The following is a 24356-nucleotide window of genomic DNA, read 5'->3' on the forward strand; positions in this document are numbered from 1 at the left end:
CAAATAGTCCAATGTCAAAGAAAGTTGTAGAAGATTAATTTTCAAGTAATGGTCACCGTGATGGTTTAATTAACTATTCATTTTATAAGTACTGTTGTGTTTTTAATTACATGTATTTTAAAAATAAATTAGAATAATAGTTTTAGATGACAAAACTACTAACTATAAATATAGCAAAATATCACTCTCTATTAGTGATAGATTGCAATATATCGTGATAGATTTTATTTCTACCAGCAAGCCAAATCGGAAATTACTATGCACAAAACAGAATGATACCAACTTCATTCAGTATTATTGTATCAAAACCATCATGGTAAAAAGAAGAAGAAAAAAACTACAAAATATGGGATGAATAGAATAGGGATCCAAAAAGACGATACAGTGCAAAATCAATTCATAATCATTATACATCTAAGGACGTAAAAATCAAACTCAGAAGACTCATATTTTGCAAGTAAAATAGTACAAAGATACTACTTTGAATTCTAAAAAAGAAAAAGAAAAAGAAAAAGAAAACTCATAAACTAATTAGGAGAAGAATCCTACATGTCTATCTTGATATCCAATCAGTCCTTGTACAAAAAGGCAGATACAATTGTGCAAAATATCCCTCCATGGGATGCCATGCTTGTTTCCATTATAAATATCCTCAAGACAATTTCTAAGATCCAATGTCTTAGCTCCATAAACTATCTCCAATGGCATGTATATGATCACTCCTGCAAGTATATTTTTGCTTATCACTAGACAGAACAGAATTTTCCTTTTTTCTTTTTATAATAAGATCACTGGCAGCAAGTAATAGTAAGCATGGTAGGTTTAACTCACATCAGCATCGGATCTAGCCGGAGATGGACTACGCGAATCAACTGGTTTATCATCTGGTGAGCCATTATCTCCCTTTGGTGAGCGTTCATTGTCGCTTCTACCCCTAGATGGTGGTGTCCTACGTGGAGATATGCTTCTCTGAGTATCGGGGGAATGTCGGGTGGGCGACATGCTGAAATCAATATAGAATCCATTTCCAATTAGAATACAGACCCACCAGAAAAAAGAAAAAATAATAATAATAACAATAAATAATTAGGAGAACTTGGCTAGGTTCGTGGCAATCTGAGATTTTTGTGAAGTTAAATAAAAAATGTGATTGCTAAAAACAAGAAATATGATAAATATGAGATTTATGTGAAGTTATGAGGACCTTGCTGGGTTCATGGCAATGTGAGATTTCTGTCAAGTTAAATGAAAAATATTTTCAGAAACAGTTTTTCATTTTTCAGCCAAGCATTTAGTCCCCAATTTTTGTTTAGTTTACGCATATTCAGATCTGTAACCATTTTAGTCCTTGAACTATATAATAAGTAACAATTTAGTCCATGTATATTACAGTTGGTTACACTTTTGTCCTTATCCAGAAGAAAAACATTATAAAGGTTCGATGAAATTTAGAACCGATTAAAGATCAAATTTGTCAACTATAAGTCGTCGTGTAATAAAAGTTGACAAATAACTTTCATATGCTAAAAGTTCAAGAAACATATTGTAACAAATTTGATAGCATGTGGACTAAATCGTTACTTCTACGGAAGTTCAGGGACCAAAAAGTCAAAAGTGTTTCTTTAAGCTACTTGTGGAATAAGATGGCATTTACTTAGTTTTAGTCTCAAAAGCCTACTTTGAAGAACTAATGTTGTTATTCTTAAGAAAATTATGGGCTGAGATATTTAGCCACCCGAAACAACTAATGGATTGGCAAGCATTACCAAGGGCTTAAGACTATCCCACAAAAGAGTAACAAAATTATGAATGTATTTATGTACCTTCTATCAGAGTGGCTAGCACTACGCCGTTCATCATCATCTCTTCCCCTCCGGCGATCTTTACTACGGTCAGGACTAGCACTACGACTCCTACTGCGATAGCGCTCTCTCTCACTTCTGTGGGGCCTATCACGATCATATCTCTCACGGCTTCTACTGCGGCTTCTTCTCCTGTAATCCCTATCCCTATAGTCATCACGGTGCCTGAAATGTTTTTGCAATCCATAAGAGAAGGGTAGAATAACCAGCTTGCAACAATGAGATTACAATCAACTGCCTGTAATGATAAGAAATTTCATTTAAAACAAGTCTTATTAACCACTTGTTCCTTATCTCATAATTTTTTTGTCAAAACCAGTTAATCAAATACAAGTTCAGAAAAAAAAACCCAAAGAAAGAAAAAAGCAGCATGACTTCGTATTTTCAATATATTGCTTCAAGCAACAGACCATCTCAATTTCTTCACTCCTTTTGTTTATATCTTATCTGCAATCCACAAAATCTAAGGCATGGATTCATGAAACATGACCGTGTGTTGTATAACCACTTGGCTGGTAAAATAACAAGGCGAGGCCAGAAGCGATTACATTTATGAACCAACTCAAGAAAAAAAGAAAAGGACTTCGTAGAATTACTTAATTGCAGTATGCAGCATTGGTATTTCATAACTTCTTTATGCATCAGACGTTAAATGAAGGAATAGTTACAAATCATATCCTTATAGTTTGTACATTTTGCAAAATGCATCTGTTTCTAACAATTCAATTGTTTATGCAATATCAAGAGAAACCATATCCTTGCCTAATAATCAATACACATAGCTAAATCTAAAGCAGAAAAATGGACGCAAGTCATCATCCTAAATGAACTACCAAGGAAATAGAATTCATAACCAGCGAGGATAGCATTGCCTCTCTCGCCCTAAATGACTATGCAGAAGAGTAGATCGAATTTTTGTTTGGATTCACAGTTACATGAGGGTAGTTCAATTACGTCAAGAAAATATAAAATTCTTCACCAGAACTCTGATACGAGTTCGTGTGCATTTAGACAATAACTCTCACCTTGAACGTGGACTGCGGCTTCTTGACCTTCCCCTTGTCTTCGAAGATGACTCCATTACTCTCCCTTTACGACTGAAAAAACCCAAAACTCAAAAATCAAAACATGGGCGACAAATTACATACAAAACCATTTAAAACAATTTCTCATAAACTCACATTTTCTCAGCATTAGGACCATACTTAGCAAATTGAACCATAATTTCTCTGCCATCCAACATTCGTCCTAGATAGGAAAGTAGAAACCCAAATTGATTTCCCATAAAAACAGCAGCAAAGTTAAATTGAAAAAGCTCAAGCTTAATGTGAGTTTTCGTTCGAACTGAAGCTGACCATCAAGCTTATCAATTGCCTTCTGTGCTTCATCCGCATACTTATATCGAACAAACGCAAATCCTCGCGAATCCCCAGTCCTAAAAACAAACACCCATCAACCAAATACACACCCCAATTCATGAAAACACATGAAAAAGAACATTAAAAAAAAACCTGCGGTCTCGGGGGATGAAGACATCGACGACCTTTCCATACTTATCGAAAAGGGGGTAGAGATCATCGGCTGTAGTACCTGCAAAACAAGAGTAGAAGGGAAGAAATTAAGGAAAAAGACAGAGAAAAAGAGATGAAGTTTGAAGATAAGAGAAGAAATGGGGTTGGAGATACGGAAAGTGATGTTGAGGACGAGGAGAGAGTAGGTATCTCTGATATCGGGAGGACCGGATCTTCCAAAGTGCGACATTTTTCTCACCGCAGCTGCTAATGGATTCGGCGATGGAGAGAGTGGTGACCAGTAACAACAACGGCGGCGGATTCAGAGCTGAACCTCAACTAGGTCTCTGGTGGAAGAATGAGATTCTAACAATTTTTGTTTATTTCTTCGAAAGTCCTTAACTTTAACTAAAATTTACGAACGGTCCTTAGCTTTTACAATCGATTTCGAGTTTAGTTTGTCTATTTCTATGCCTTTTTTTTTTATTTAAGTTCTAAAACTAATTTGGTCCGTAACACGTTTGATAACGTTTTCATTTCATGTTTCTTATTTTTCGTTTTCTGTTTCTTATTTTCTGTTTTTTTTAGAATAACAAACAGAGATGTGTTTCATAACTGTTTTTGTTTCTTGCTTTTTAAAAAAAAAACAGAAATATAAAATGTATTTGATAACTGTTTAATGTTTCATGTTTCTTATTTATTGCTTTCTTAATGATATCCTACATTAAATATGTTCACTTGCATCTAATACAATTAGACATTAAACAAAAATATATGTGATAGTTAACCATTCATTTCTCTAAAATCTACCTCACTAACTTTATCAAACAAAAATATATATCGATAGTTTACCACTCCTTTCTCTAAAATCTATGTCAATAACTTTATCAAACAAAAATACATGTATAGTTAAACACTCTTTTTTCTAAAATCTACATCACTAAATTTAACAATATTTACCAAAATAAATCATTTTTAGACTTGAACGATATATTGTCATTTGTATAAGTTTTCGTTCTAAACATTTAACACATTACCTTGAATATGAGATTAAAACTGGAAGAATGAAACTTTCTATAAAATTTGAGATGGAAAAGGTATTTAATTCATTTTTGTCCTATATAATCCTTACAATTATATTTATACGAAAAATTGTCATAGATACCGTACTCTCGTTTTCGTTTTACAAAATTGGCATCTTCTTTTTAAAATCATTGAAATAACCACTCTTGATCAAGAGATTGAAGTTGGTGATGGTTAAAAAATAACATTTTCTTACTCATCAATTGTGTTTGAGTTTTTTTGGTGCATCTCGAGAGATTAGACACTAAAATTCTAGTATTTTTTTTCTTTGAGGCTTTCGCCTAGTTTGATCTCAGACAATGTCTCAAGCTTTTAGAGGCTAGGAATTGGGTTGAGCTCATGTCTTCACTTTCCAAGATCGAGTTAGATCAAACCAATCCAATGACGAAGATGTTGTAGACATTATCATTGAGTTAGAATATGTTTCTTCATAATACAAACTCCTTCCTCCACTGCATTATTCCATATTATATAGCTTTTCCTGTACGTGCCTCACGTATACTAAAGTAACATCTTTATTTTGTTGAATAAACATGAAAAATTTTCATTTTGATAACTCAAAACATTGAACCAAAATGGGATCGACTTTAGTTTCTAAAATTAGGAATATAAAACATCTTTTCTAATATGCAATCCTCACTTACACCTCCAAAGAGTTGGTGAGAGAACGAAAGAAAGAAATACAAATCGAAAGAGAACAACGAACCTAAAATCGAAGTTTTAATTCCTTTGTAAAAGTAACTAATAAAAAAAAGCATACAATTCTTACGATAAAGAGTGAATTATTATTTTTGAACAATTTAGGTTGGTGGAACCAAATTATTTTGTTTTGGAGAATGTAAATAAATAAATGGGTTGGGACTACGTCATATAAAATAAGTATTTGGGAAAAAAGTGGAGTACGATGAAGAGATGAAATCAACGGTTAGATTGGGTCCAACGGCTATAACCAACGGTCAAAATCAAAAGGACGGCAACCGTCCAAGACGGTGGCTCTTCAAAACCTTGTCGGTAAATTCCCCATTTTCCCATAATAAAAAGAGAATTGTAAATAAAGAACTGAAAATATCTCCAAATTAAAATGATTAAAAAGAAAAGTAGCCGTTACCATTCAACAAAACAACAAAGCTCTATAAAGTGATCAATCCAAAACCAAAAACCCATTAAAATTCTTCTTACCTAATAGCTAACAATTCCTCTGTAAATGGGTTGCTGATAAACCCCATCATCCATTCTTTGGATCAATCAAACATATACATTTTTCTAACTCTTCTATTGATTCTGGGTTGTGTTAATTTCTGTTTTTCAAAAAGAAAAACCCTCTTTTTTTTTGTTCAAATTCATACGAATTTCTTTACGATAGTCTATCTTTTTGTTTCGATTGGGACTCTGTTTTCCTTTTCCCTTTAACTGCAGCGTTTTGATTTTTGTTGATTTTTTCAGGTTCAGATATTTGTAAAGTGCAGCAATGGAGGTAGTTTTGATTCCATTTTCTGCTGATCAATCTCGCAGTTTTAATCCTCAAAATTTCTCTCCGGCCACCGTTCACGCCGGTCTTCTTAACTTCCCTCTGCGGGGAATCCCATATAACGGCCGCCGCCACCACCAGCAACCGCCACTTCTCCCTTTGCCCCGCCGTCCACTTCCCCCTTCGGAAACCGGAGCCACGTCCTTCTTTCGCCAAAAGTGTGTGAAATTCAGAGACCAATCTCTTAACCCAAAGAAATCAAAGCCAATAAAACGAAGTAGGGGTCCACCAGCGGCGAAATCGACGGTGGAATTAGTGATCATTGATTCCACCAATAGACTGGGGCCGGAGCCGTGCCACGTTCCTAAAGATTTATGGAGAGTTCTAGGATTACGGCCGTCGGCGCCGATGTGCAAAAGTACCCGAAGTTGGGAGACGGCAGCGGAAATTGAGTTTTCGGGGTCGGCATGCAGCCAATCGCCGCCGCCGAGTAGCGTTCCGCTTCCGAAATTCTCTCTGAGACGGAAGGTGGTTGGTTGTAACGTGGAGGGCGCCGGAGTAGACGCCGGCGCCACTGACAATCTCAGGCGACTATTGCGCCTCCGATGAAGAAGGTTTATGGTTTAATATTGAAAGGGTATTTCTTTGTGTGTTTCTCGCGATCACCACCTTGGTTTTTTGAAATGGGAGGTGAACAAACCAAAACCTGAAAGTCTCTACTTGTAAGTTGTAACCTTTTAGATTCATTAGGGTTTGTAATTCAACAAAGAATATGGTTAAATACATTAGGGTTTGTATGTTAAAAATGGTCACGGTAGTCTCTCAACTTTGACTTTTAAAATGCTATTAACTTGGTCATATTGTTGCGTGCGCAACAATTTAGAGTAAAGTATCGAGAAAGCATGGGTTGAGAGGTCTGACTAGTAAATATTGGAGCCAAGTGTAAAAACTGAGATCGGAATATAAAATTGATGTTTTTTTAAGTGGGTAAATTTCACTAACTTCTTAAACTGAACAACAAGCGAAGTTTTACTTTCTTATTTTGAACAAAAAGCGAAGTTCACAACTCCATACTTCCTTATTTTACTTTCAAAATCCGTTGGCCACGCCTAAATCTAAATTTGTAATTTAAAAAAATGCTCTTGCGAAACTAATAAAATTCTTGACCATGCACGCATTTTTAAGTCTTAATTAATTAATAAAAAGATTTGTAAAACTTTATGAAAAAAATCATGTTTTTTTTAATAGAAAACCATCGACCTAAATCATAGTTTCTCAACAGACAAATTGGATTTCTTCTCAAACTCATCTTATCCAGGCCAACATTGGAGAGGAAGGGCTCCTAAGTCTCTTTCCCCCTTAAGTTAGGCCCTCAAATTCAAATCTGAAAGGTTGATGGAGCGAATCTCGTCATATTTTGCTACTTAGGTCATATTCTTAGAATACTACCAAAACTAGAAACAAAATTACTACCAAACCAAATCAATCAACGAATTTTGCTACTTCGTCATATTCTCATATAGAGTAAATCATCCCATTGAAGATCGAGTTTAATTGTTTAATAACATAATTCATCATGTTAAAGCTTTTGGATTCCAATGGAACCACCCAACTAATCCAAGGATGAAAACACTGACATCCTAGAAAAAATTGCATGGAAGATCAATTCTCTCTAGTCTGATGATGGCATTTAGTGCAGGTATAAAATGTGGTCTGCCCTTCATCAGCCGATCTCATCTGCATTTTTATTCAAACCACACTCAAACTTATGACTCTTTCTAATGGAAAAAAAAAGAGACAGAAATAAACCCTAAATAACCCACAATTCTAGTTTTGTTAATGTTTGTAAAGTGTACCTGTCTGCTCTCAAACCAAGCTTCATCATTTCCACATTTTTCACACCTTCTCCTTTCCTGTCAAACATCACACAGCTTCATATTAGTGGACTACATATCTCAAGCAAAATCGAATACCATACAACTTATTTTCTCCTACTACCTTTGCTAGCTGCATTTTCTCTTCACCAATTAGTGAAATTCCCAACTGCTTTCTAATTTCCTGCAATGCCACGAGGATTTCAAAATCAAACATTTCTTTGATATCCGACAACCGAATAGAAGGGAGCATCATATGAATATTACATCATATAGACATTTGCTAATACTAAAAATTTTCACGGTTCCAGATGTTCTACCCAATAAGAATTTCCAGGGTCTGGTTTATTGATTTGCCTGGACCTAGAGAACTATTACAGATAGCTTGTTTAAGCCCTTCTCACAATCCACAAAAACCCAGAAACAATCCTAGCAAGCATCATAAAAGTAGCAGAAATTATAAGAGAATGCTAAAGTTTAAAAAGCATTGCTAAAGGCGTGTTGCAGAAAGGATACTGTGCCTTAGACCTAGAAAGCATGGGGATAGTGCTTATGATTCAAAAGGCATACCTCAGCAGTAACTGTGTAACTTATTTCTCTACCGTTGATCTCTGAAATAAGCCATGAGAATTCGGTTAGAGATGCCAAATAAAAGAGTGCATAAAATATTAAAACAGTAGTTTCTCAATTGCATTTGCTCAACTTCAATATCTCCATTCATGAAAGCATACCATCAACTTCTAAAATAATTTGGTATACACCCTTCAGAACATCAATTTCAAGATTTATAATTGAATGACATTGAGGGAAATCGTGATGGCACTTGGGCCCTTGAATAAGACGAGTAACCAGCCTGAAAATTTAAATGAGTTTGATATGTTACAGTTTTTGCTCAGCTGTTAGTAGTTAGAATTTGGTTCCACATGCACTAACGGTTAGTTCAGTCCTTTCATCATGTAATGTAGTAGTGAGATATTCAATTTTATTCATAAATAAGACCTGTTTTTTCCGTCCAGGTATTCTTATAGTTATGGATGAGCTTTATGATTAGCCACTCCCAATATGTTACACATCTTAGGTGTAATACTACCAAGAACTATAGTGTATCAGGGGATGAGCAGAAGTCTTGCTAAGCATTATTTATGTTAATTTCTATACCGACGATACAGGTTCAGTTAGTTCTTATCTGTAAAAGGAAGCAAACTGATTAGTTAAATAACTGAGTGAGAGAGAGGGAGGGCATCTGAAAGATCAACGTCCCAAACAGAGAATTTAACCTTCTCGGGGTATCTCTTTTCCCCTATTGCACTTTTAAAGGAAAAATTACAAAAGTCATCCATAGTAGGAAAATAGGTTTCAGAAGAAATCGAATCAAATTTTCCAAGGTCCATCCTGCTAGTTCAAAAAAAACCTTTCCAAATAATGAACAACTCAGCAAATGCATTCACCTACATCAGTCAGTTGCCATCTGAAGTAAAGGTTCCAGTAGTCAAAACCCCAGCAATCTACCGGACTAAGCTGAGAGGACGACATAATCTTCAATGGTCTGTGTTGGAATTCAGCCGGTTCTCTACTCCTGTAGGCTTTAATTTATAAAGTTCCAACGGCTATTTCTAGTCTTCGTCAAGGCCAAGCAAGCTAAGGATCCAGATTGTTTTTCCTTAGAATTTTTCACAAAAACCTGGGATACCCTCAAGCATGATACCATGTCAACATCTAGGCTTCTTTAAGAAATGAATTCTCGATGTGAATTTTCCAAGATTAATACTGCCTTCATGGCTACAGATGACGGCAAGGAAGTGAAAGGCAATAGACCCACAAGTTCCCTAGCTATGGGCTCTTACAAAATTCTTGATAAATGTTTGAAAATAGGTTCAAAACTATCCTCTCTAAAATCATCTCAAAATTTCCTCGGCTTTTGCCGTATCGTTCCAAATTATACTCAATCCTTAGGGGTAATGTGATGGCAGAGGATGATAATATGAACTAAAGGATGACTCTCGTCTGTGGACTTCTTGGTTCTTTTCCGAATAGCAAAACTAAATGAAAGGTTTGGCCACATCAAGGGAAGCTTCTTTGTGTCCTATTTGAGAAGGGTTTATATATATATATATATAAATACAATCACCCATCCTAATGGAAGCTAGCTTTTCATCAAAATAATGATAGTCAACTTATCTATGATTTGATTCAAACAAAATGCATAAGCAATCAGCGCAGCGGTAACCTTCTCAAATAAAAATCCTGTGAACTACTCCTGTTGAACAGATGAACACTAATGTTGCATGAGAAACCATGTTTTCAAAGCTGAACACTCAAAGCAGAAGATGCTGCAAATTCCCAGATAGAAACTCTTACTCTCCTATCTACAAGAAGTTTTCTTAAAAAAATTTAAGGTGATAGATTAAGAACAACCAACTCACAACCCAGACACAGTTTATTCTAGTATAAATATTAAAAAGAAAAACAGAAACTCAAGATAGGAAATGGAAAAATAGACGTGTTTTTCACATTTTACTCAGATAAACTCGAAGGAAAAATGAACCAAACCACAATTCAATCAGATAAAAACAAAGTTTACTTGTAGCAAGATATACCGGATTAAAAACTTATTCACATACGTAATGAGTGTTGGAGTGTTTAAATTATCCAAAACAAAAAAATAAAAGTAAATAACTACAATGCAATAAGCTTAAATCCAATGTTTATGGCCACCTTTTGCACTTCGCTTAGACTTGCACAAAGGGCACTCAACATATTTCGTTGAGCAGAACGACAACATGGTTCCACACAAATTGCAAAACAAGAAGTCGTGTCCACGGGAATAAGCCATGAGTGGTCCTTGCTGCTTCCCCAATAGCTTCCTAACTAACAAAGTCCACAAAAAAGAGGGGGGGGGGGGTGTTAGAATAATCATAAGAAGTTCAAGTACAACAAATAAAGACAGGAAAGTTGAGGCTAAAAGGATGGTAGAATTGTAATAGCAAAAAGGGGATTTGGATAAACAATAAGAGAAATTGGAGCTTCATCTAGAACCAGTCAATTCTCAAATTTCGAACATAATGTATCAAAAGAACAACTAAGATGGGTCATTCAGATATCCGAAATATAACAAGTAGAAAGCTCAATTTGATCCGTTCGATAACCTCAAACTATCCCAGTTATCATCTATAGTTAAATATTTTTGCTAAAATTAATGAAGCCCGAGAAAGAGATTTCACAGAGTTCTTGTCGAAAAGTTAGCCAAAGAGAGCTGAGATGGGCGGAGATATGGATCAATGATCAACCTTATAGAAAACTTGCTGAAGCAGAACAATGAAGACAAGATAGTTTCATCCTGGGTTTTGGGTTTTGGAAGCTACAAACCTCAAGGTCAAGGAGCAGGACTGCGAACAGGTTCGGTCCGGTTCGAAAATGAAAATATGGAACGAACCGACCGCTAGAATGTGTGGATATTCATCTAAACGCGCGGAAATTGGAACCGGACGAAAGCCAACCGTCGGAAATCAGAATTTCGATTCCATTCAAAATTATGGCAACCAAGCTCAATCGATCATTGATGGAAGAGAAACGATGAACGGTTTGCTGTTTTACCTAGAGACAACTTGTCGGGGCGAGATTCAGTAACGAGCGGCGGCGGAGGCGGGTGACGAGCCGGCAACAGGCGTGGGGCTAGAAGGTGAAAATAGGGTTTTGCTTTTCTTTTTCTTTTTCTTTTTTTTTTTTTAAAAAAAAGAATTTAGTTTTACATTATTTTCGAATATGCCATTAAATAGGGTTGGGCCTAATCAAACCATAGTACATAGATAGTTAAAATACTTTTTTTTCTTCTTTCAATTGTTCTACTAAACAATACAATATGAGTTTGGTCAAAGCGACCTTAATCTAGTACTAATTGATTTAACCTATCATATTAGAGATACGAGGTTTACATTCTTCGCCTTCCAATTGTTCTATTAAAAAATACAGTAGAATTTGCAATTATACTTTTGATTTTTTAATTTTAAAAAATACGTTAGTTTCCAATATGATATTTAGATTTAAAGCATTAACATATATGACAACATTTTATTTAATAGATGTCTATTACTAATAGATTATAAGAGTCGACTTCGCTATACTTGTAAAATTATTGTTATACATTTTATTATTATTTATAAAATTACTACCAATTATAATTACTTGGGTTGAAATTATGTCAAATTTATAGGAGTTTGAAAGTTTACATCCTATCAATCGTTTGTCGACTCAATTTTCTAAAATTATCATAGGTTTCGATATCCAATTTCTATAAAATTTAGTCTCAATCTTTTAAGAATATATGTTTTCAATACTCGTGGAATAGTGATTGATGCTTTATCTAATACTAACTAGTGTTCAGACTTGATCATAGTTCTCTTTGTTTATAGCAGAAAAAGTTTATTTTTTTTTTCTTTAAAAGAGAAAAACAATGGTTGAAATTTGAGTTGATCTACGCTAAGAAGTTAATTATGAAAATGGATGAAAGAAAATTCTATTTTCCCCAAGATTTTGGGTTTGGTTTTTATTTGCATCAAAGCTCATTCAACCCAAACTAATATTTTGTCCAAGACTAGTGAACCCAAAGACGCACCATTTTGAGAGGCATGTTGAGAATTTCATGTGCAAAAAACTATACTTCTTATAAAATAGATAAGTTATTCATTTAATTGTCAATTGGTTTTTAGATGAAATCTCGTTATATCAAATAAAAAGTCAAGAACACGAGAAAATTAAATTAAAAATCTAGAGCCAAACTATATGAAGAAACAACTCAAAGTGACTCAAAAATTGTTGAATTTTGATATATTTTGTAAACGGTTTGAATACTTAGTTGTTTTTGAAAAGGCATAAAAAATATATTTTTTTTTATTGGAAAGAAAAAAACATAAAACAACGAAAGAGAGCTTCGTCAAGTGAAAGTAAAATAACAATATTTTGAATGAAATTCAAATTATTATTATTATTATTATTATTATTATTATAATCACGTCCATTTGTGTTTGGCTTTACATGGAAATCAAAAAAAAAAAAAAAAAAAAAGAAAAAAAAACAAGAAAAAACCAAACATTTAAAAAAAGAAAATTAAGAAAAAGGCAAATCTAGAGACTGAAAATAGAAATAAAAAAGAAAAAGAAAAAAAAAAAAGAACAATTGTAATTTTAAAAAGGATAATATTTAAATAGAGATGTGGAGGGGAAAGGATTTTGAATTTGGAAGCGGCGTTAGTGAATCTCGTGAGTGATTCCCGCAATCAGTGGGGATTACTTTCATTTTTCCTCATTTCATTATTCATTCCATTCCCTTTCTCTCCCTCTCTTTTTCTCTACATTCACATGATACCCTTTTTTATCCTCTCTATCTTTATCCCTACATTATATTTTTCACCCATATCTCTATCCCTAAATTATATTCTTTTTCTATTTGATACATTTTCTGTTACTTCAAGTAAAATGTTTCAATTCGAAGACAGTTAATAAAAGATAGAGAGGATTTTTCAATCGATGCAGGGTTTGTGAAAAATCTAAACCAACAACATTTGAAATTAAATTTCAAAGTCCTAAATCGATTAATTAACCAATTAACAACCAATTTGTCTTCGGTCCTGGTTCGAAAACCAACTCCAGTTGTATTATATATATATATATATAAAATAGAAAAGTTTGGCCACTTATTAATTAATAGCTTTTTGCTTTTTTACAAATAAGTAACTCTTTAGTTAAACACAATCCCTGATAAAATAACTCAATCATTAATTAAAGTGATTTTTACGAAGGATTACTGGTTGGTTAAATTAATATTATATTTCCTTACAAGTTGTAACTTTAAAACATAAAAGAATATATTGCACAAAAATTAATGCATATTTTGTATTTCTTTAAAGTGAAAAGAAAAAAAAAAGGGTTAAGGATTGGGTTTTGTATTGGATAGAAAAACAAAAAAAAAAAAAAAAATAAAAAAATAAAAAGGAAAGAGAAAATGAATATAAAAAATGTAAAGTATGGAATAGTGGTAGAGTTAGGCACGTCTGTCTCTATTCTACGACCTCGAGAATGTTGCTGCCCACGTTCCATTACTCTCACAACAACGATGATAACAATACTAAATAACTATAACACAATAATCATAATACTTTTCTTTTTTGAAGATAAATTAAATTTCTTGACTGAAATATATCATCTTACGAGTTTGATGTTAATTTAAAGAAGGTGTTTAGTAATGTGGAGACAAAAGTATTCTCTTTTTGTTGCATCCAATTTTCGATTTGAAAATTTTTGAGTAGAAAATGTGTACTTGTTCTTGTTTTAATATGTTACCATTACGGTATTTACAAAAACAATATAGTAAAGTTATATTTAAAGGGATGTCAATTTAAATAAATGGTTGGATAATGTATAATTGTATTTGAAATTGGAAATGAGTTGTGTTGAATTTGATAGAAGACTGAAAATTAGTCACATGAAACTTGGTGGTTAAAGTATATCAACCAAAATAATTATGGAGTAAAGAAGAAAAAGGAGAAATTTTGTAAAATTGAATAAAAAAGAAAAAGGAGTGAGTATTTTGTGGTAGAACGAAGAAGAAGAAGTGGTATAGCTGGCAGAAGGTGGGGAAGGCCGGCGAGCGCTTCAACCGCATTTCATTTCTTTCCTTCTTTTCAAAATTAACCCCATCTTTCATCTCTCTCTTCTTTCTCTTTCTAACCCCCATTTTCCCTCTCTCTTTCCCTCTCTGCTCCTGCAATTTGGGATCTCTCTCCACTTTCAACAATTCAGATCCCCCAACATTACCCTTTCATGGGTTTCTCTTGATTTTCTTATTTCCTCTTTCTTTTTTTTTCTTCTTTCTCTTGCTGTCCCTCATGAACAATCTATTCTAAACAATACCCATTTCGAGTTATTACGCATTGTTGTTTCTGGGGTTCAGATCTGGTGCTTCGAAATGAGTGCGTCCAGGTTTATAAAGTGCGTAACGGTTGGTGATGGGGCTGTGGGTAAAACCTGTATGTTGATTTCATATACGAGTAACACCTTTCCCACGGTGAGTTTTCTTCTGTTTTTCTTCCATTTTGGGGTTCTGGGTTTGTTCTTATTTTCGATAAAGATCATTCTTTTTCGCTTTTTGTTTGAGGGTTTTAATGGATCTTGTGGAAGAATCCTGGGAAGAAGGAGAAATAATGATGGTCTCCTATCAAGAACAATCTCCTTTCCTTTTTTCTAGTTCTCCATGAAATGATTTTAGTGGGAGCAAAACGAAGGGTTCAATTTCTGGGTTCTTTTCTTTTTTTTTGAAGATTCTTGTGTGTATACATTTTGAAAGTTTGAGTAAGATTGGATGATGATGATGATGAAATGTTATTTTACTCCATTGATTTGGAATGTGAAATTTTTCGGCGTGTTCTTACCTGTGGTTGGAGCTTGTGTAGTTGAATTTGTGATGAGATGTGCGCTTTTGGATAATAATAGTAATGCACCCTTTAAAGTCACACGCTAGGAGACAATCTCATCAATTGGAATCCTCTGATTATCCTCGAAGACATCAATTCATTTCTTCTTCTTTGACCTTAACTTTGAACTTGAATTGTTTTCCTTCTCTTTGTTCAAGACTACATGTTTGATTGAATACTTCCACACTCATATGCTTATATATGTTATCTCGAGGTTCCGGGCTCTTATTTGATGGGTTTATTTACCTTTGCTTTGTTTTAAGTTTACATATTATCAAAACATTGAACAAATATATATCGAGCTTGGAATCTTTTTCGCGTTTACTCCATGAATGGAACTTTTGCTCTCTTTTAACCTTCCATAGGCACTTCCATTCTCAGCATATATGTACCTTTCTAATTTGCAGGACTACGTGCCTACGGTTTTTGACAATTTCAGTGCCAATGTGGTGGTTGATGGAAGCACGGTCAACCTAGGACTATGGGATACTGCTGGTAACCAAATGATGAGAGTTCTAATTTCTCCACCCAGTAACCAGCTTGGTCAGTTTCGTTTTATGCATAGATTGAACTTATATTTGCTCTTTTGAACAGGTCAAGAGGATTACAATAGATTAAGACCACTGAGCTACAGAGGTGCTGATGTTTTTATTCTTGCTTTCTCTCTCATAAGCAAGGCCAGCTATGAAAATGTTGCCAAGAAGGTAGCAAGCTGTAGATGAAGTCAACTATTCTGCTAACTCGCTAGATATGCACTGTACAAAGAAAAATTATTCCTTTGCTGATGACCTTTTGTTTACATTTTCCTGCAGTGGATTCCTGAATTGAGACATTATGCACCTGGTGTTCCAATAGTCCTCGTTGGAACTAAACTTGGTAAGAATTATTTATTCATTTTGAAGTCAGCTTTCTATTTCCACGTAGGGGTTAAACTTAAGCGGTTAATCTGGTGCTTTAGTAGAGCAATGGATCAGGAAGAGTAGTGAGTCGATTCAGTAGCAGTAATGGGTTAATCTTAGAAAAACAGGCATAATATCATTTTCTCCGCTTTTTGAAATGTGTTCCTCCATCCACAAGCGATTCAATTGTTTTTGTGTTGTCCAATGTCCATTTCGGACGTTTGTTTATAGTAGTAGTTCATAGCATATAGTTACTAGTTACTGTCGCATCATCTTCAAGTCTTTTATACCTTTCCCTATTACTTCGTTATCAACACCAATCAGATGTTGGCGTTTGCCAATATAAGCATTACTTAGTTAGTACCTATCACTACTTTCTTAAATCGTAGGTTTGAATCCTCCACTTTACATGTGATGTAATATTCTTGATAAATAAAAGAAGGACAATGAAATCATTTCTTGTGATTTTCATGAGGATATTATCGCAATTCCAAGGACAAGAACCATCTCATTATATTTCATTCTCAGATCTTCGGGATGACAAGCAGTTCTTTGTAGACCACCCTGGTGCAGTGCCCATTTCCACTGTTCAGGTAAATGGCTTTATATCTACGTCTGCCTCTAAACATTCGTTGGTGTATGTACAAAGACTCTTTTGGCTGACTGCCTCTAAACATTCGTTGGTGTATGTACAAAGACTCTTTTGGCTGATTTTCTGTTCTTAACTGTAGGGTGAGGAGTTGAGAAAAGTTATCGGAGCTCCAGCATACATCGAGTGTAGTTCAAAAACCCAGCAGGCATGGCACCCATCTGTTTTTGTTTTGCACAGCCCCTGTTACTCGTATCTATGCATATGTTTTATTCATGGAACTCGTTGGATGGATTGTTGCAGAATGTGAAAGGGGTGTTCGATGCAGCCATTAAAGTGGTGCTCCAGCCGCCAAAGTCTAAGAAGAAGAAGAAGAAGTCACAGAATGTCTGTTCCATCTTATGATTGCAGAAGGATGATGCTTTTGCTCGTGCCAAAGGAACGACGACTTCATATGTACTCACCTTTTTCTCAGCATATCTTCAATCCCATGTCATCCCAAGGAAGTGGCAAATGATGGACCAAAATCATATCTCCCAAGCTGACATTCCAAGATGCAAATAGAACAGTGATGATGTTTGTTTCTTATTTTGCAATCAGTTTGTTAGTGATGACCAACATTGCTAACCCCAATTTGTCTGTTTGAATTGTTCATGTATTAATGAGATACCTAAAACGAACTGCTCCCTGGGCATGAACATGGTTAGTACTGGTAACATATTTTGTCTAATTCCATTCACATGGTGATGATCAAGTCTATGACTCCTAATTGCCTTAGCCTTCTCAACTACACTCAAACGAAACAATGGATTACTTTTTTCAACCTCGTTTTGTTTTTGTTAAAATCAGTACATTGGACAATCAAACTTCAAGTGGTTTAAATACTCGATGCATTCCCTAAAACAACTTTTGATTCCGATTGAACTTCTTTAATTACATGTTAAATCAAAATTCACGGTGAAAACAGATACAATAAGTTAATAAGCCGATGTTTGCAGAAAACATTGAAGTGTAATGAAATGGAGACAAACTTCAACTAAGTTACTCGATATCTAATAGATCTTCGAGGAAAAAGCTACTATATTTTGTCATAAACATCTCTCTTAGCACTCCATATTTACATAACCTCTCCAACATGTTCGTCGTTTGTTCAATAGTCAATCCATCTGAAGGGCATAACAAGTACCCACCAGAGAACAAAATTGAGAACAAAATTGAGAACAAAATTGAACGTCAATTATATTTGATTCTAAAACCAATTATAACACCTAGGAAGACTATTATTCCCACTGGCGTACTGTACATATTACTCTGCAAAGTAAGAATCCAAAATCAAAATGGGATCGTATAAGGCAATGAATAAACATCAGCATCGACGAGATATTGTCCTCTCGGCCACAGATTTGAACTCCTACCACAGCTGGAAACAGTACTGAAAGCATTGTTGTTGTTGGCCATGGTACTTCGTCCATCTTGCTTTCTTGTGGTTCCGAAGAGCCATTCCTCATCATCAGTTTGTTGCTCCAACAGAAGTGGTGGTGCTACCCACTTCTCGAACAATGCCTCATAAGCAGATTCAGCTGAACTTCTTTTGCGAGAAGGTACTGACACAACTGTACTTTTAGAATTACGGTCCCCGATGGGATGCAAAGGGGGATGTTCGATCTTTGGGTTGGACAAAGTGGGATGAACAGCGACAGCTGTTTCAGCATTGGCTACTGATCCATGACTGTCTCCATCTGTCTTTTGATCAAAAGAATTATAACGACCAGATGTGGAACACATCTGTTCGCTGCCAGCCGCTGAATCCTCTTGCCGGCTAAGTGAAGGGGCCGAAGCCAGTTTGATTCGGATGATTTTACCTGTTTATAATCGATAATATATTAGCTTTGTTCAAGTGGCCATTATTATAACGTATTTCATAAAACGGCCTATTACTCATAAAGAGAACCCACCAGGCTTACAACCTTCATCAGGCTGTGATTCAGCTTCCCTTTTTCTCTTGTGGTCAATCTGAGTTCCATCAGACAAGTAGGCAGGGCTTTGAGGCCATACAGGTTGTCCATGCTCTTCAGTGAGACCACTCCTTTCTAATTGTTCTGCTTCAACTTTGGTTCCATCTAGAAGGTCCTTGACTTCTTTAAGGCATTTGTTGTGTTTCTGATCATTCAAGCTCCGGCTATGAGAGGACTTTTCCTTATGTTCTTTACGTTCTTTGCTTTTGTGTTTCTTGTCCTTACTTCTCTCTTTCTTGTCCTTCGACTTCTCTTTCTTGTGCCTACGTTTCTCATTCTTTCTATCATTCTTGCTCTGTCTTTCAGATTGGAGCTATAACGAACCAGAATAACCAGTTCAAAAAGAGCAGACGACAGAAGCACCAAACAGATCAACCATTCCCTAACTAATATAATTCAACCCTTCAAAACGGGTGTTCTGAAGGAGATATTTTATCTGGATTCAGATAAACATATATTCTAACTAGCAAACTCATACATTCATATTATGTATTCATATGCCTGGAGATATCAAAAGAAAAAAGACCTCCACGAGAACTTGTTACAAGCGCGTTCATAATAACAAACTTAAGGAAACCGCAAAACGATTCCATTTAAAACTTGTAGAAAACGATTTAAAAAGCATTTAGAACCTGGGTTTTTAAAAGCATTTAGAAACTTATGAAGTTTGATGAATAAACGATCTATAAAAATTTCAAGTTTAACCTTTCATTAAATTATTTTGATATTAAAAGAAGGAATACATCCATACAAGATCCACGAACGAAGAGTACGACATGCAACTAGCAGAACCCTAATCCACTAATCTATACACTTGAACTCTCAAAGATCTAAACTAGAAACTACAGTCCAAAAATTCATTATGGTACACAACTTACAGCCCTAAGTCTCCATCGATACAAGAAAACCCACATGTAAAATTTCCCCAATCGTCTAATTTTTTTTCAAGAAAAGCCGTTTCCCGACTACAGATAACATATACCCCCATCCAAAAAGTTACAATCCCAGGAAGATCTCGCAATCAATTGGAATCATAACACAATTGAATCCAGCATACATTCATGAAAACCAACTAAATAGCTGAAACAAACCTTAATCGATTCGATCAAGGCCGCCTCGGTGCTAGCCACCTTCCTCACGTAACCAGGAGGTGGGTAAGGAAAGCAACGAGACATCGTGTGTCTACTATGGAAAGGGATTCGCGGCGAAGATTTGAAAGAAAAAAGAGAAGAGAAGAAGAAATCGAGATTTGCGAAAACAGAAGAAACGTGTTAGCGATGGAAACCCTAGCGCGGAACAAACGAAGGATTTTTCGTCGAGGCGGAAAATTGAAAAACCTAATTTGCCTCTTACGCGGCTCTCAATGGGGGAGGCCCTTTATTTATAGCCGCGTTCTACCGACTTGAAACTCGAAATACCTATTTTACCCTTCTCATTCTTAATTCGGTGCGGAAATTCGTAGTTTTTACGCTGTTAATAATGTTTTGATTAATAACAATTATCACCTAGTTATATATTTAAATATTCGATGGTATAGTTTAAGTTTTAATATAAAATCCATTCTAATAAAGTTAAGAAAATTATAAATTAAAAGAAATAATGATGCAAATTATGAGTTTTATTGAAATAAATATTTTTCTCTTAAATAGAAAACGAAAATTTGAACCTTTTTAAAAAGGGCTTTTTGGGAAATATAATTGCATGGAGCGGGTTTGTTTGACGCGTTCCCATACGCAAGTAAGAAAGTTCCGAAGAGTTAGCGGACCATCGTAATACCGTGCACCGTCTTTTACATCAACGGCTGGTATGAAATTAGCATTTCCCTTTCCCACCAAAAACCCTTTGCAAAACCTTGCAAGAAAGTTCCTACTTCCACCCTGATCTTTGTCGCCATGAGAAGGATTAACGGAGTTCATTTACTCGGCCGTCTTGTAAGTGGTGATGCCACCACCACTACCAGCACTTACCGCCAGCTCCTCCGTCAATCGGCGGTGCTAAGAACGTGCACTGGATCGAATATTAGGTGTTTCTCTCAAGTAGCGAATCCATTTGGTTCGTATGATCCTTCTTCTGTTCGGAAAGTTGCTGGAAATGCTCGGTTTGTCTCTGTGACTTCTTCATCTTTGGCTGAAGATTTGGTTAATGGCTCACCGCGTCCGTCGTTCGTACCCAAGGATGTGGTTCTCTATCAGTACGAAGCTTGCCCGTTCTGCAATAAAGTTAAGGGTAATTAACCTAACATCGTATAGGAATTTGTAGAGTATGAAATTTTTGTCAACTTTAGGAAGGTGGATTACAATTAATGAGAAACAAAATTTTCACATTGAATGAAGCAAGCTAGAACTCTTGATGTGAAGTTGCAATTCTATTGCTTCATTTCCTTCTCGGTTTTTAAAATTTCTGTTAAATTTATTTTTCCCTCAGCATTTCTGGACTATTACAACGTCCCGTATAAAGTAGTGGAGGTGAATCCTATATTCAAAAAGGAGATTAAGTGGTCTGAGTACAAGAAGGTGCCAATTCTGATGGTTGATGGTGTACAGATGGTGGATTCTACAGGTTCATTCTAATCTGAAAGCACTAGGAAAAATGGATTCTGTGTGTGTGTGTTATATTATCATGTTCTAATGTTTTCAATTAGAGTAGTTCTAGATAATTGTCCTGTTTTGCTTGTACAGATATAATTCATAAATTGCACCAAAGAATTCATCCTGAGAACTCCGCGTCGAACTTGGAAGAAGAAAAGAAGTGGCTTGGGTATACATTTTTTACACATCGAACTTCTGTACTTTTTCCTCTAGCAGTTTTCTTTGGAGCCATTGGATTTTAGAGGCAAACATTTTTCCTGCTAAAGAATCTGACTGACTAATTTTTCTTTCAACATTTTTATGTAGCATTTGTGACTGATGGATGAGGATGTCTTGTTGTGTAGGTGGGTGGACAATCACCTGGTGCATGTTTTGTCGCCGAACATATACAGAAATTACAAAGAGGCTCTTGAGTCTTTCAACTACATAACCACACATGGTATGATAGCTATGAACTATTTTACATGGCTTTATCACATAGTTTTTTTTATCACGTTCTACTATTTTTTTTATTCTTTGTTTTCTGACTTCATTATCTTGTCTTGTCACATTTAATTATGTATTAACTGGTGTTCCTAAATTATAGAGTAGAATTCACTATCTTATTGCACTGAAATAGACAAATCTCACCTCATGAACAGTTGTTTGCATGGCTCGAGATTCTTGATAGTGGGATTGAATGTTTATGCTCATTTAGATGTAAAATTAGCAAAATGTATTCTATTTATTTGTGCTCATCAGTTGCAGAGTTAAAGTGCGAGAACTAGAGCTAGATTTGAAATTAGTAAATATAAGGATGGATGAGCAATCGTCTCTAAAATGCTATGTTCAGCAACAGGTTGATGTGGCTTATCATTAGAGATGTATATAGGATATGCATAGATTCAGAATTTGCTCAAAATGTGATCAAATATGTTGGCAGCCATCGAACTGCTAAGTTTATTTTTCTTCAAATCCAATCTTAATGCTGTACATTATTATTCACTTTGTAACCCCCTTTACTTTATCCTATTCTTATATTATAAAAGAAGGCATCTTCAGCAGTTTATTTATTTGTTTGCTTTTTTTTTTTCAAGTAATGGATTATATAATATATTCTCGAGTGCCTAACTTGTTTGTATAATTTTAATATGGTGCAGGGAATTTTAGTTTTGCTCAAAGGATAATAGCAAAGTATGGCGGGGCTACAGCCATGTATTTTGTTTCCAAGAAATTGAAAGAGAAACATAATATCACTGATGAGCGCAAAGCCTTATATGGAGCTGCAGAAACATGGGTGGATGCACTGAAAGACCGTCAGTTTCTTGGTATGCTTAACTTCATTCATGATTCTGCTCAGTTACAAAAAAGTTCAAGATATTTGTGAAGAACAGTTCTATTTTACGATATGTCTGTCTCTGGATAGGTGGAGCAAATCCCAACTTAGCTGATCTTGCTGTCTTTGGTGTCTTGAGACCAATCCGACACCTTCAATCTGGAAAAGATATGGTTGAGCATACAAGAGTTGGTGAATGGTATACTAGAATGGAGAAGGCGGTGGGAGAGTCTGCAAGGATCAATGCCTGAAGTTAGTACCATCTACAGTTTTTGTTACTCAATACTACTCCATGTCTTGCCAGGTTATAGAAAAATATCCGAACATTTAGAACATTAGATCACAATAGCATCTGTGAGAATAATCCACTAGATCCATGTTGCAAATAGCAATTTCTCTTGTCCTTTTTCAGACCCAGCCTGAATTTGTACTTAAAGGTGGTGTTGCATCATTGTAGTTTACTGTATTGATTTTGGTGTAACAACCTTACAGGATCAACCTTACAGAATCTCTTTACAGTTTCAATATCAGTTTTGGTCCTTTTCCATAAAGTAGGACTAGACTATTACAATGGATCTGTTTCGTAAGGGCTAACAAGTATAATATACTTAGGTTTGATAACAGCCTAAATGTTGACAAAGAGTATGGATAAATCATAGGCACGCCCCAGAAGAAATCCCAGTAAAAATAGCCATATAGTTTAGAACAGCTTTAGTATTTCTAAGTCCATGGTATACCTTTACTCCCCCACTTTAGTATTTCTCATACCTCTAAGTTTCTGTCCATTCAACTCCCAACTTTTCATCGATAACATGACACACGGAGGAGAAGTTTATCATATTTCCCAAGGCAGGTGTTATCACAACCTTAAAAATGATCCTCTCTTGTTCATTTGTGTTGTTGCTCATAAAAAGCTCGATAGATGGTGCTGGCTTCTGGCTCAGGAAGTATTCTCTCTCTCAGTTTTGAGTCATGACTACTAAATTAGGCTGCCATTTAGGTCGAAATGAAGTGAAATATCAAGTCCAACAGCCTAAAGAAGAACCAATGAGGTAGGGAATATATTGGCTAGAAAATTTCTGGTTGAAATCCAACCTAAATTTCTCTTCACTTGCACCGTAGTCACCTGGAGTTTTCCCATTAAACTGCCACTTCACGTGTTTTTAAGTAAGTCTTGGATTCATCTACAATGCATTAGAATGTCCTTGTTGGCTATCCAATCCTTTAAATTGAAGAGTCTTGACCAATTTGAAAGATCATTCGATGTTATTGAAATAATTGAAATTTGTGTTGTTGGATCAAGTAAGGGAAAGCTAATGGAATTCTGATAGGCCTACGCCTCAATTTTATTTGTCAAACAGCCGGGAAAGAGTTCTCCACAATACTCCTAACAGAGTCTATCTCAAATATAATCCAAAAGATGCCTTTCTAACCCCCTCAATTCTCTATTTAAAAACTCTCTAGATAACAAACAAGTAACAACTACTGGCCCTTAACTAACAATATTCCCTGAGGGCCCTCCAAACCCTCCTACTCACCCTATCTTCTTTCGGCGGGAATACACATTTACTATTGGGGTCTATCAAATTCATAACTGTCTCAATGCTAATTCTTATTGGCTGAATATTCAAAAACTAAGACCATTCTTCTTTATGCCGCCCATTTGAACGAAATAACAGATATTGCC

At 35.3% G+C, this 24356-nt stretch overlaps 5 protein-coding genes across 10 annotated transcripts; 2 read left to right on the forward strand and 3 right to left on the reverse strand.

The window, feature by feature from the left end:
- Window positions 1–338: 338 nt before the first annotated feature.
- Window positions 339–3768, reverse strand: LOC103488401 (serine/arginine-rich splicing factor SC35-like). The gene is made up of 8 exons (XM_008447118.3): window positions 3548–3768; window positions 3374–3452; window positions 3218–3297; window positions 3044–3110; window positions 2888–2959; window positions 1824–2027; window positions 832–1003; window positions 339–722 (listed from the first exon to the last, which is right to left on the reverse strand). Exons 1-8 carry the CDS (start codon window positions 3621–3623, stop codon window positions 717–719), a joined length of 756 nt encoding a protein of 251 aa, XP_008445340.2. The 5' UTR covers window positions 3624–3768; the 3' UTR covers window positions 339–716.
- A 3638-nt stretch (window positions 3769–7406) lies between these two features.
- LOC103488399 (uncharacterized) lies at window positions 7407–11597 on the reverse strand. 6 transcript variants are annotated; one of them, XM_008447115.3, is made up of 6 exons: window positions 11393–11597; window positions 10514–10666; window positions 8369–8409; window positions 7923–7982; window positions 7781–7837; window positions 7407–7661 (listed from the first exon to the last, which is right to left on the reverse strand). In XM_008447115.3, the coding sequence occupies exons 2-6, from the start codon at window positions 10629–10631 to the stop codon at window positions 7587–7589; spliced, it is 351 nt and encodes a 116-aa protein (XP_008445337.1). In that variant the 5' UTR covers window positions 10632–10666; window positions 11393–11597; the 3' UTR covers window positions 7407–7586. The 6 variants fall into 6 exon arrangements, with proteins under 6 accessions (XP_008445337.1, XP_008445334.1, XP_050938116.1 ...); XM_008447112.3 differs by having other exon boundaries at window positions 11165–11579; XM_051082159.1 differs by having other exon boundaries at window positions 10514–10662; window positions 11165–11522.
- Window positions 11598–14307: 2710 nt separating this feature from the next.
- On the forward strand, window positions 14308–17505 carry LOC103488398 (rac-like GTP-binding protein 5). Its single transcript, XM_008447111.3, has 7 exons — window positions 14308–14857; window positions 15671–15758; window positions 15858–15967; window positions 16076–16139; window positions 16691–16755; window positions 16894–16959; window positions 17055–17505. Exons 1-7 carry the CDS (start codon window positions 14759–14761, stop codon window positions 17154–17156), a joined length of 594 nt encoding a protein of 197 aa, XP_008445333.1. The 5' UTR covers window positions 14308–14758; the 3' UTR covers window positions 17157–17505.
- A 308-nt stretch (window positions 17506–17813) lies between these two features.
- LOC103488397 (uncharacterized) lies at window positions 17814–20121 on the reverse strand. The gene is made up of 3 exons (XM_008447110.3): window positions 19858–20121; window positions 18707–19079; window positions 17814–18613 (listed from the first exon to the last, which is right to left on the reverse strand). The coding sequence occupies exons 1-3, from the start codon at window positions 19939–19941 to the stop codon at window positions 18084–18086; spliced, it is 987 nt and encodes a 328-aa protein (XP_008445332.2). The 5' UTR covers window positions 19942–20121; the 3' UTR covers window positions 17814–18083.
- A 385-nt stretch (window positions 20122–20506) lies between these two features.
- LOC103488396 (uncharacterized) lies at window positions 20507–23199 on the forward strand. Its single transcript, XM_008447109.3, has 6 exons — window positions 20507–20992; window positions 21191–21325; window positions 21445–21523; window positions 21699–21793; window positions 22494–22661; window positions 22760–23199. The coding sequence occupies exons 1-6, from the start codon at window positions 20659–20661 to the stop codon at window positions 22918–22920; spliced, it is 972 nt and encodes a 323-aa protein (XP_008445331.2). The 5' UTR covers window positions 20507–20658; the 3' UTR covers window positions 22921–23199.
- The last annotated feature ends 1157 nt before the right edge of the window (window positions 23200–24356 follow it).

This window comes from Cucumis melo, chromosome 3 (assembly GCF_025177605.1).
Source record: "Cucumis melo cultivar AY chromosome 3, USDA_Cmelo_AY_1.0, whole genome shotgun sequence".
Classification (NCBI taxonomy): Eukaryota; Viridiplantae; Streptophyta; class Magnoliopsida; order Cucurbitales; family Cucurbitaceae; genus Cucumis; species Cucumis melo.

What these genes read in the sequence shown, in the direction of transcription:
- LOC103488401 (XM_008447118.3), bottom strand. Translation starts at nt 3,623, where the DNA reads ATGTCGCACTTTGGAAGATCCGGTCCTCCCGATATCAGAGATACCTAC. An exon ending in GGCAATTGATAAGCTTGATG is followed by an intron (nt 3,111 to 3,217) that starts GTCAGCTTCAGT and finishes TTTCCTATCTAG; the next exon opens with GACGAATGTTGGATGGCAGA. An exon ending in GGTCCTAATGCTGAGAAAAT is followed by an intron (nt 2,960 to 3,043) that starts GTGAGTTTATGA and finishes GGGTTTTTTCAG; the next exon opens with TCGTAAAGGGAGAGTAATGG.
- LOC103488399 (XM_008447115.3), bottom strand. Translation starts at nt 10,631, where the DNA reads ATGGCTTATTCCCGTGGACACGACTTCTTGTTTTGCAATTTGTGTGGA. An exon ending in AGAAAATGCAGCTAGCAAAG is followed by an intron (nt 7,838 to 7,922) that starts GTAGTAGGAGAA and finishes GATGTTTGACAG; the next exon opens with GAAAGGAGAAGGTGTGAAAA. An exon ending in CTTGGTTTGAGAGCAGACAG is followed by an intron (nt 7,662 to 7,780) that starts GTACACTTTACA and finishes ATAAAAATGCAG; the next exon opens with ATGAGATCGGCTGATGAAGG.
- LOC103488398 (XM_008447111.3), top strand. Translation starts at nt 14,759, where the DNA reads ATGAGTGCGTCCAGGTTTATAAAGTGCGTAACGGTTGGTGATGGGGCT. An exon ending in AGGACTATGGGATACTGCTG is followed by an intron (nt 15,759 to 15,857) that starts GTAACCAAATGA and finishes TCTTTTGAACAG; the next exon opens with GTCAAGAGGATTACAATAGA. An exon ending in TGCCCATTTCCACTGTTCAG is followed by an intron (nt 16,756 to 16,893) that starts GTAAATGGCTTT and finishes TCTTAACTGTAG; the next exon opens with GGTGAGGAGTTGAGAAAAGT.
- LOC103488397 (XM_008447110.3), bottom strand. Translation starts at nt 19,941, where the DNA reads ATGTCTCGTTGCTTTCCTTACCCACCTCCTGGTTACGTGAGGAAGGTG. An exon ending in CCTTGATCGAATCGATTAAG is followed by an intron (nt 19,080 to 19,857) that starts GTTTGTTTCAGC and finishes GGTTCGTTATAG; the next exon opens with CTCCAATCTGAAAGACAGAG. An exon ending in TGATGAAGGTTGTAAGCCTG is followed by an intron (nt 18,614 to 18,706) that starts GTGGGTTCTCTT and finishes GATTATAAACAG; the next exon opens with GTAAAATCATCCGAATCAAA.
- LOC103488396 (XM_008447109.3), top strand. Translation starts at nt 20,659, where the DNA reads ATGAGAAGGATTAACGGAGTTCATTTACTCGGCCGTCTTGTAAGTGGT. An exon ending in ACAGATGGTGGATTCTACAG is followed by an intron (nt 21,326 to 21,444) that starts GTTCATTCTAAT and finishes TTGCTTGTACAG; the next exon opens with ATATAATTCATAAATTGCAC. An exon ending in GAAAGACCGTCAGTTTCTTG is followed by an intron (nt 22,662 to 22,759) that starts GTATGCTTAACT and finishes GTCTCTGGATAG; the next exon opens with GTGGAGCAAATCCCAACTTA.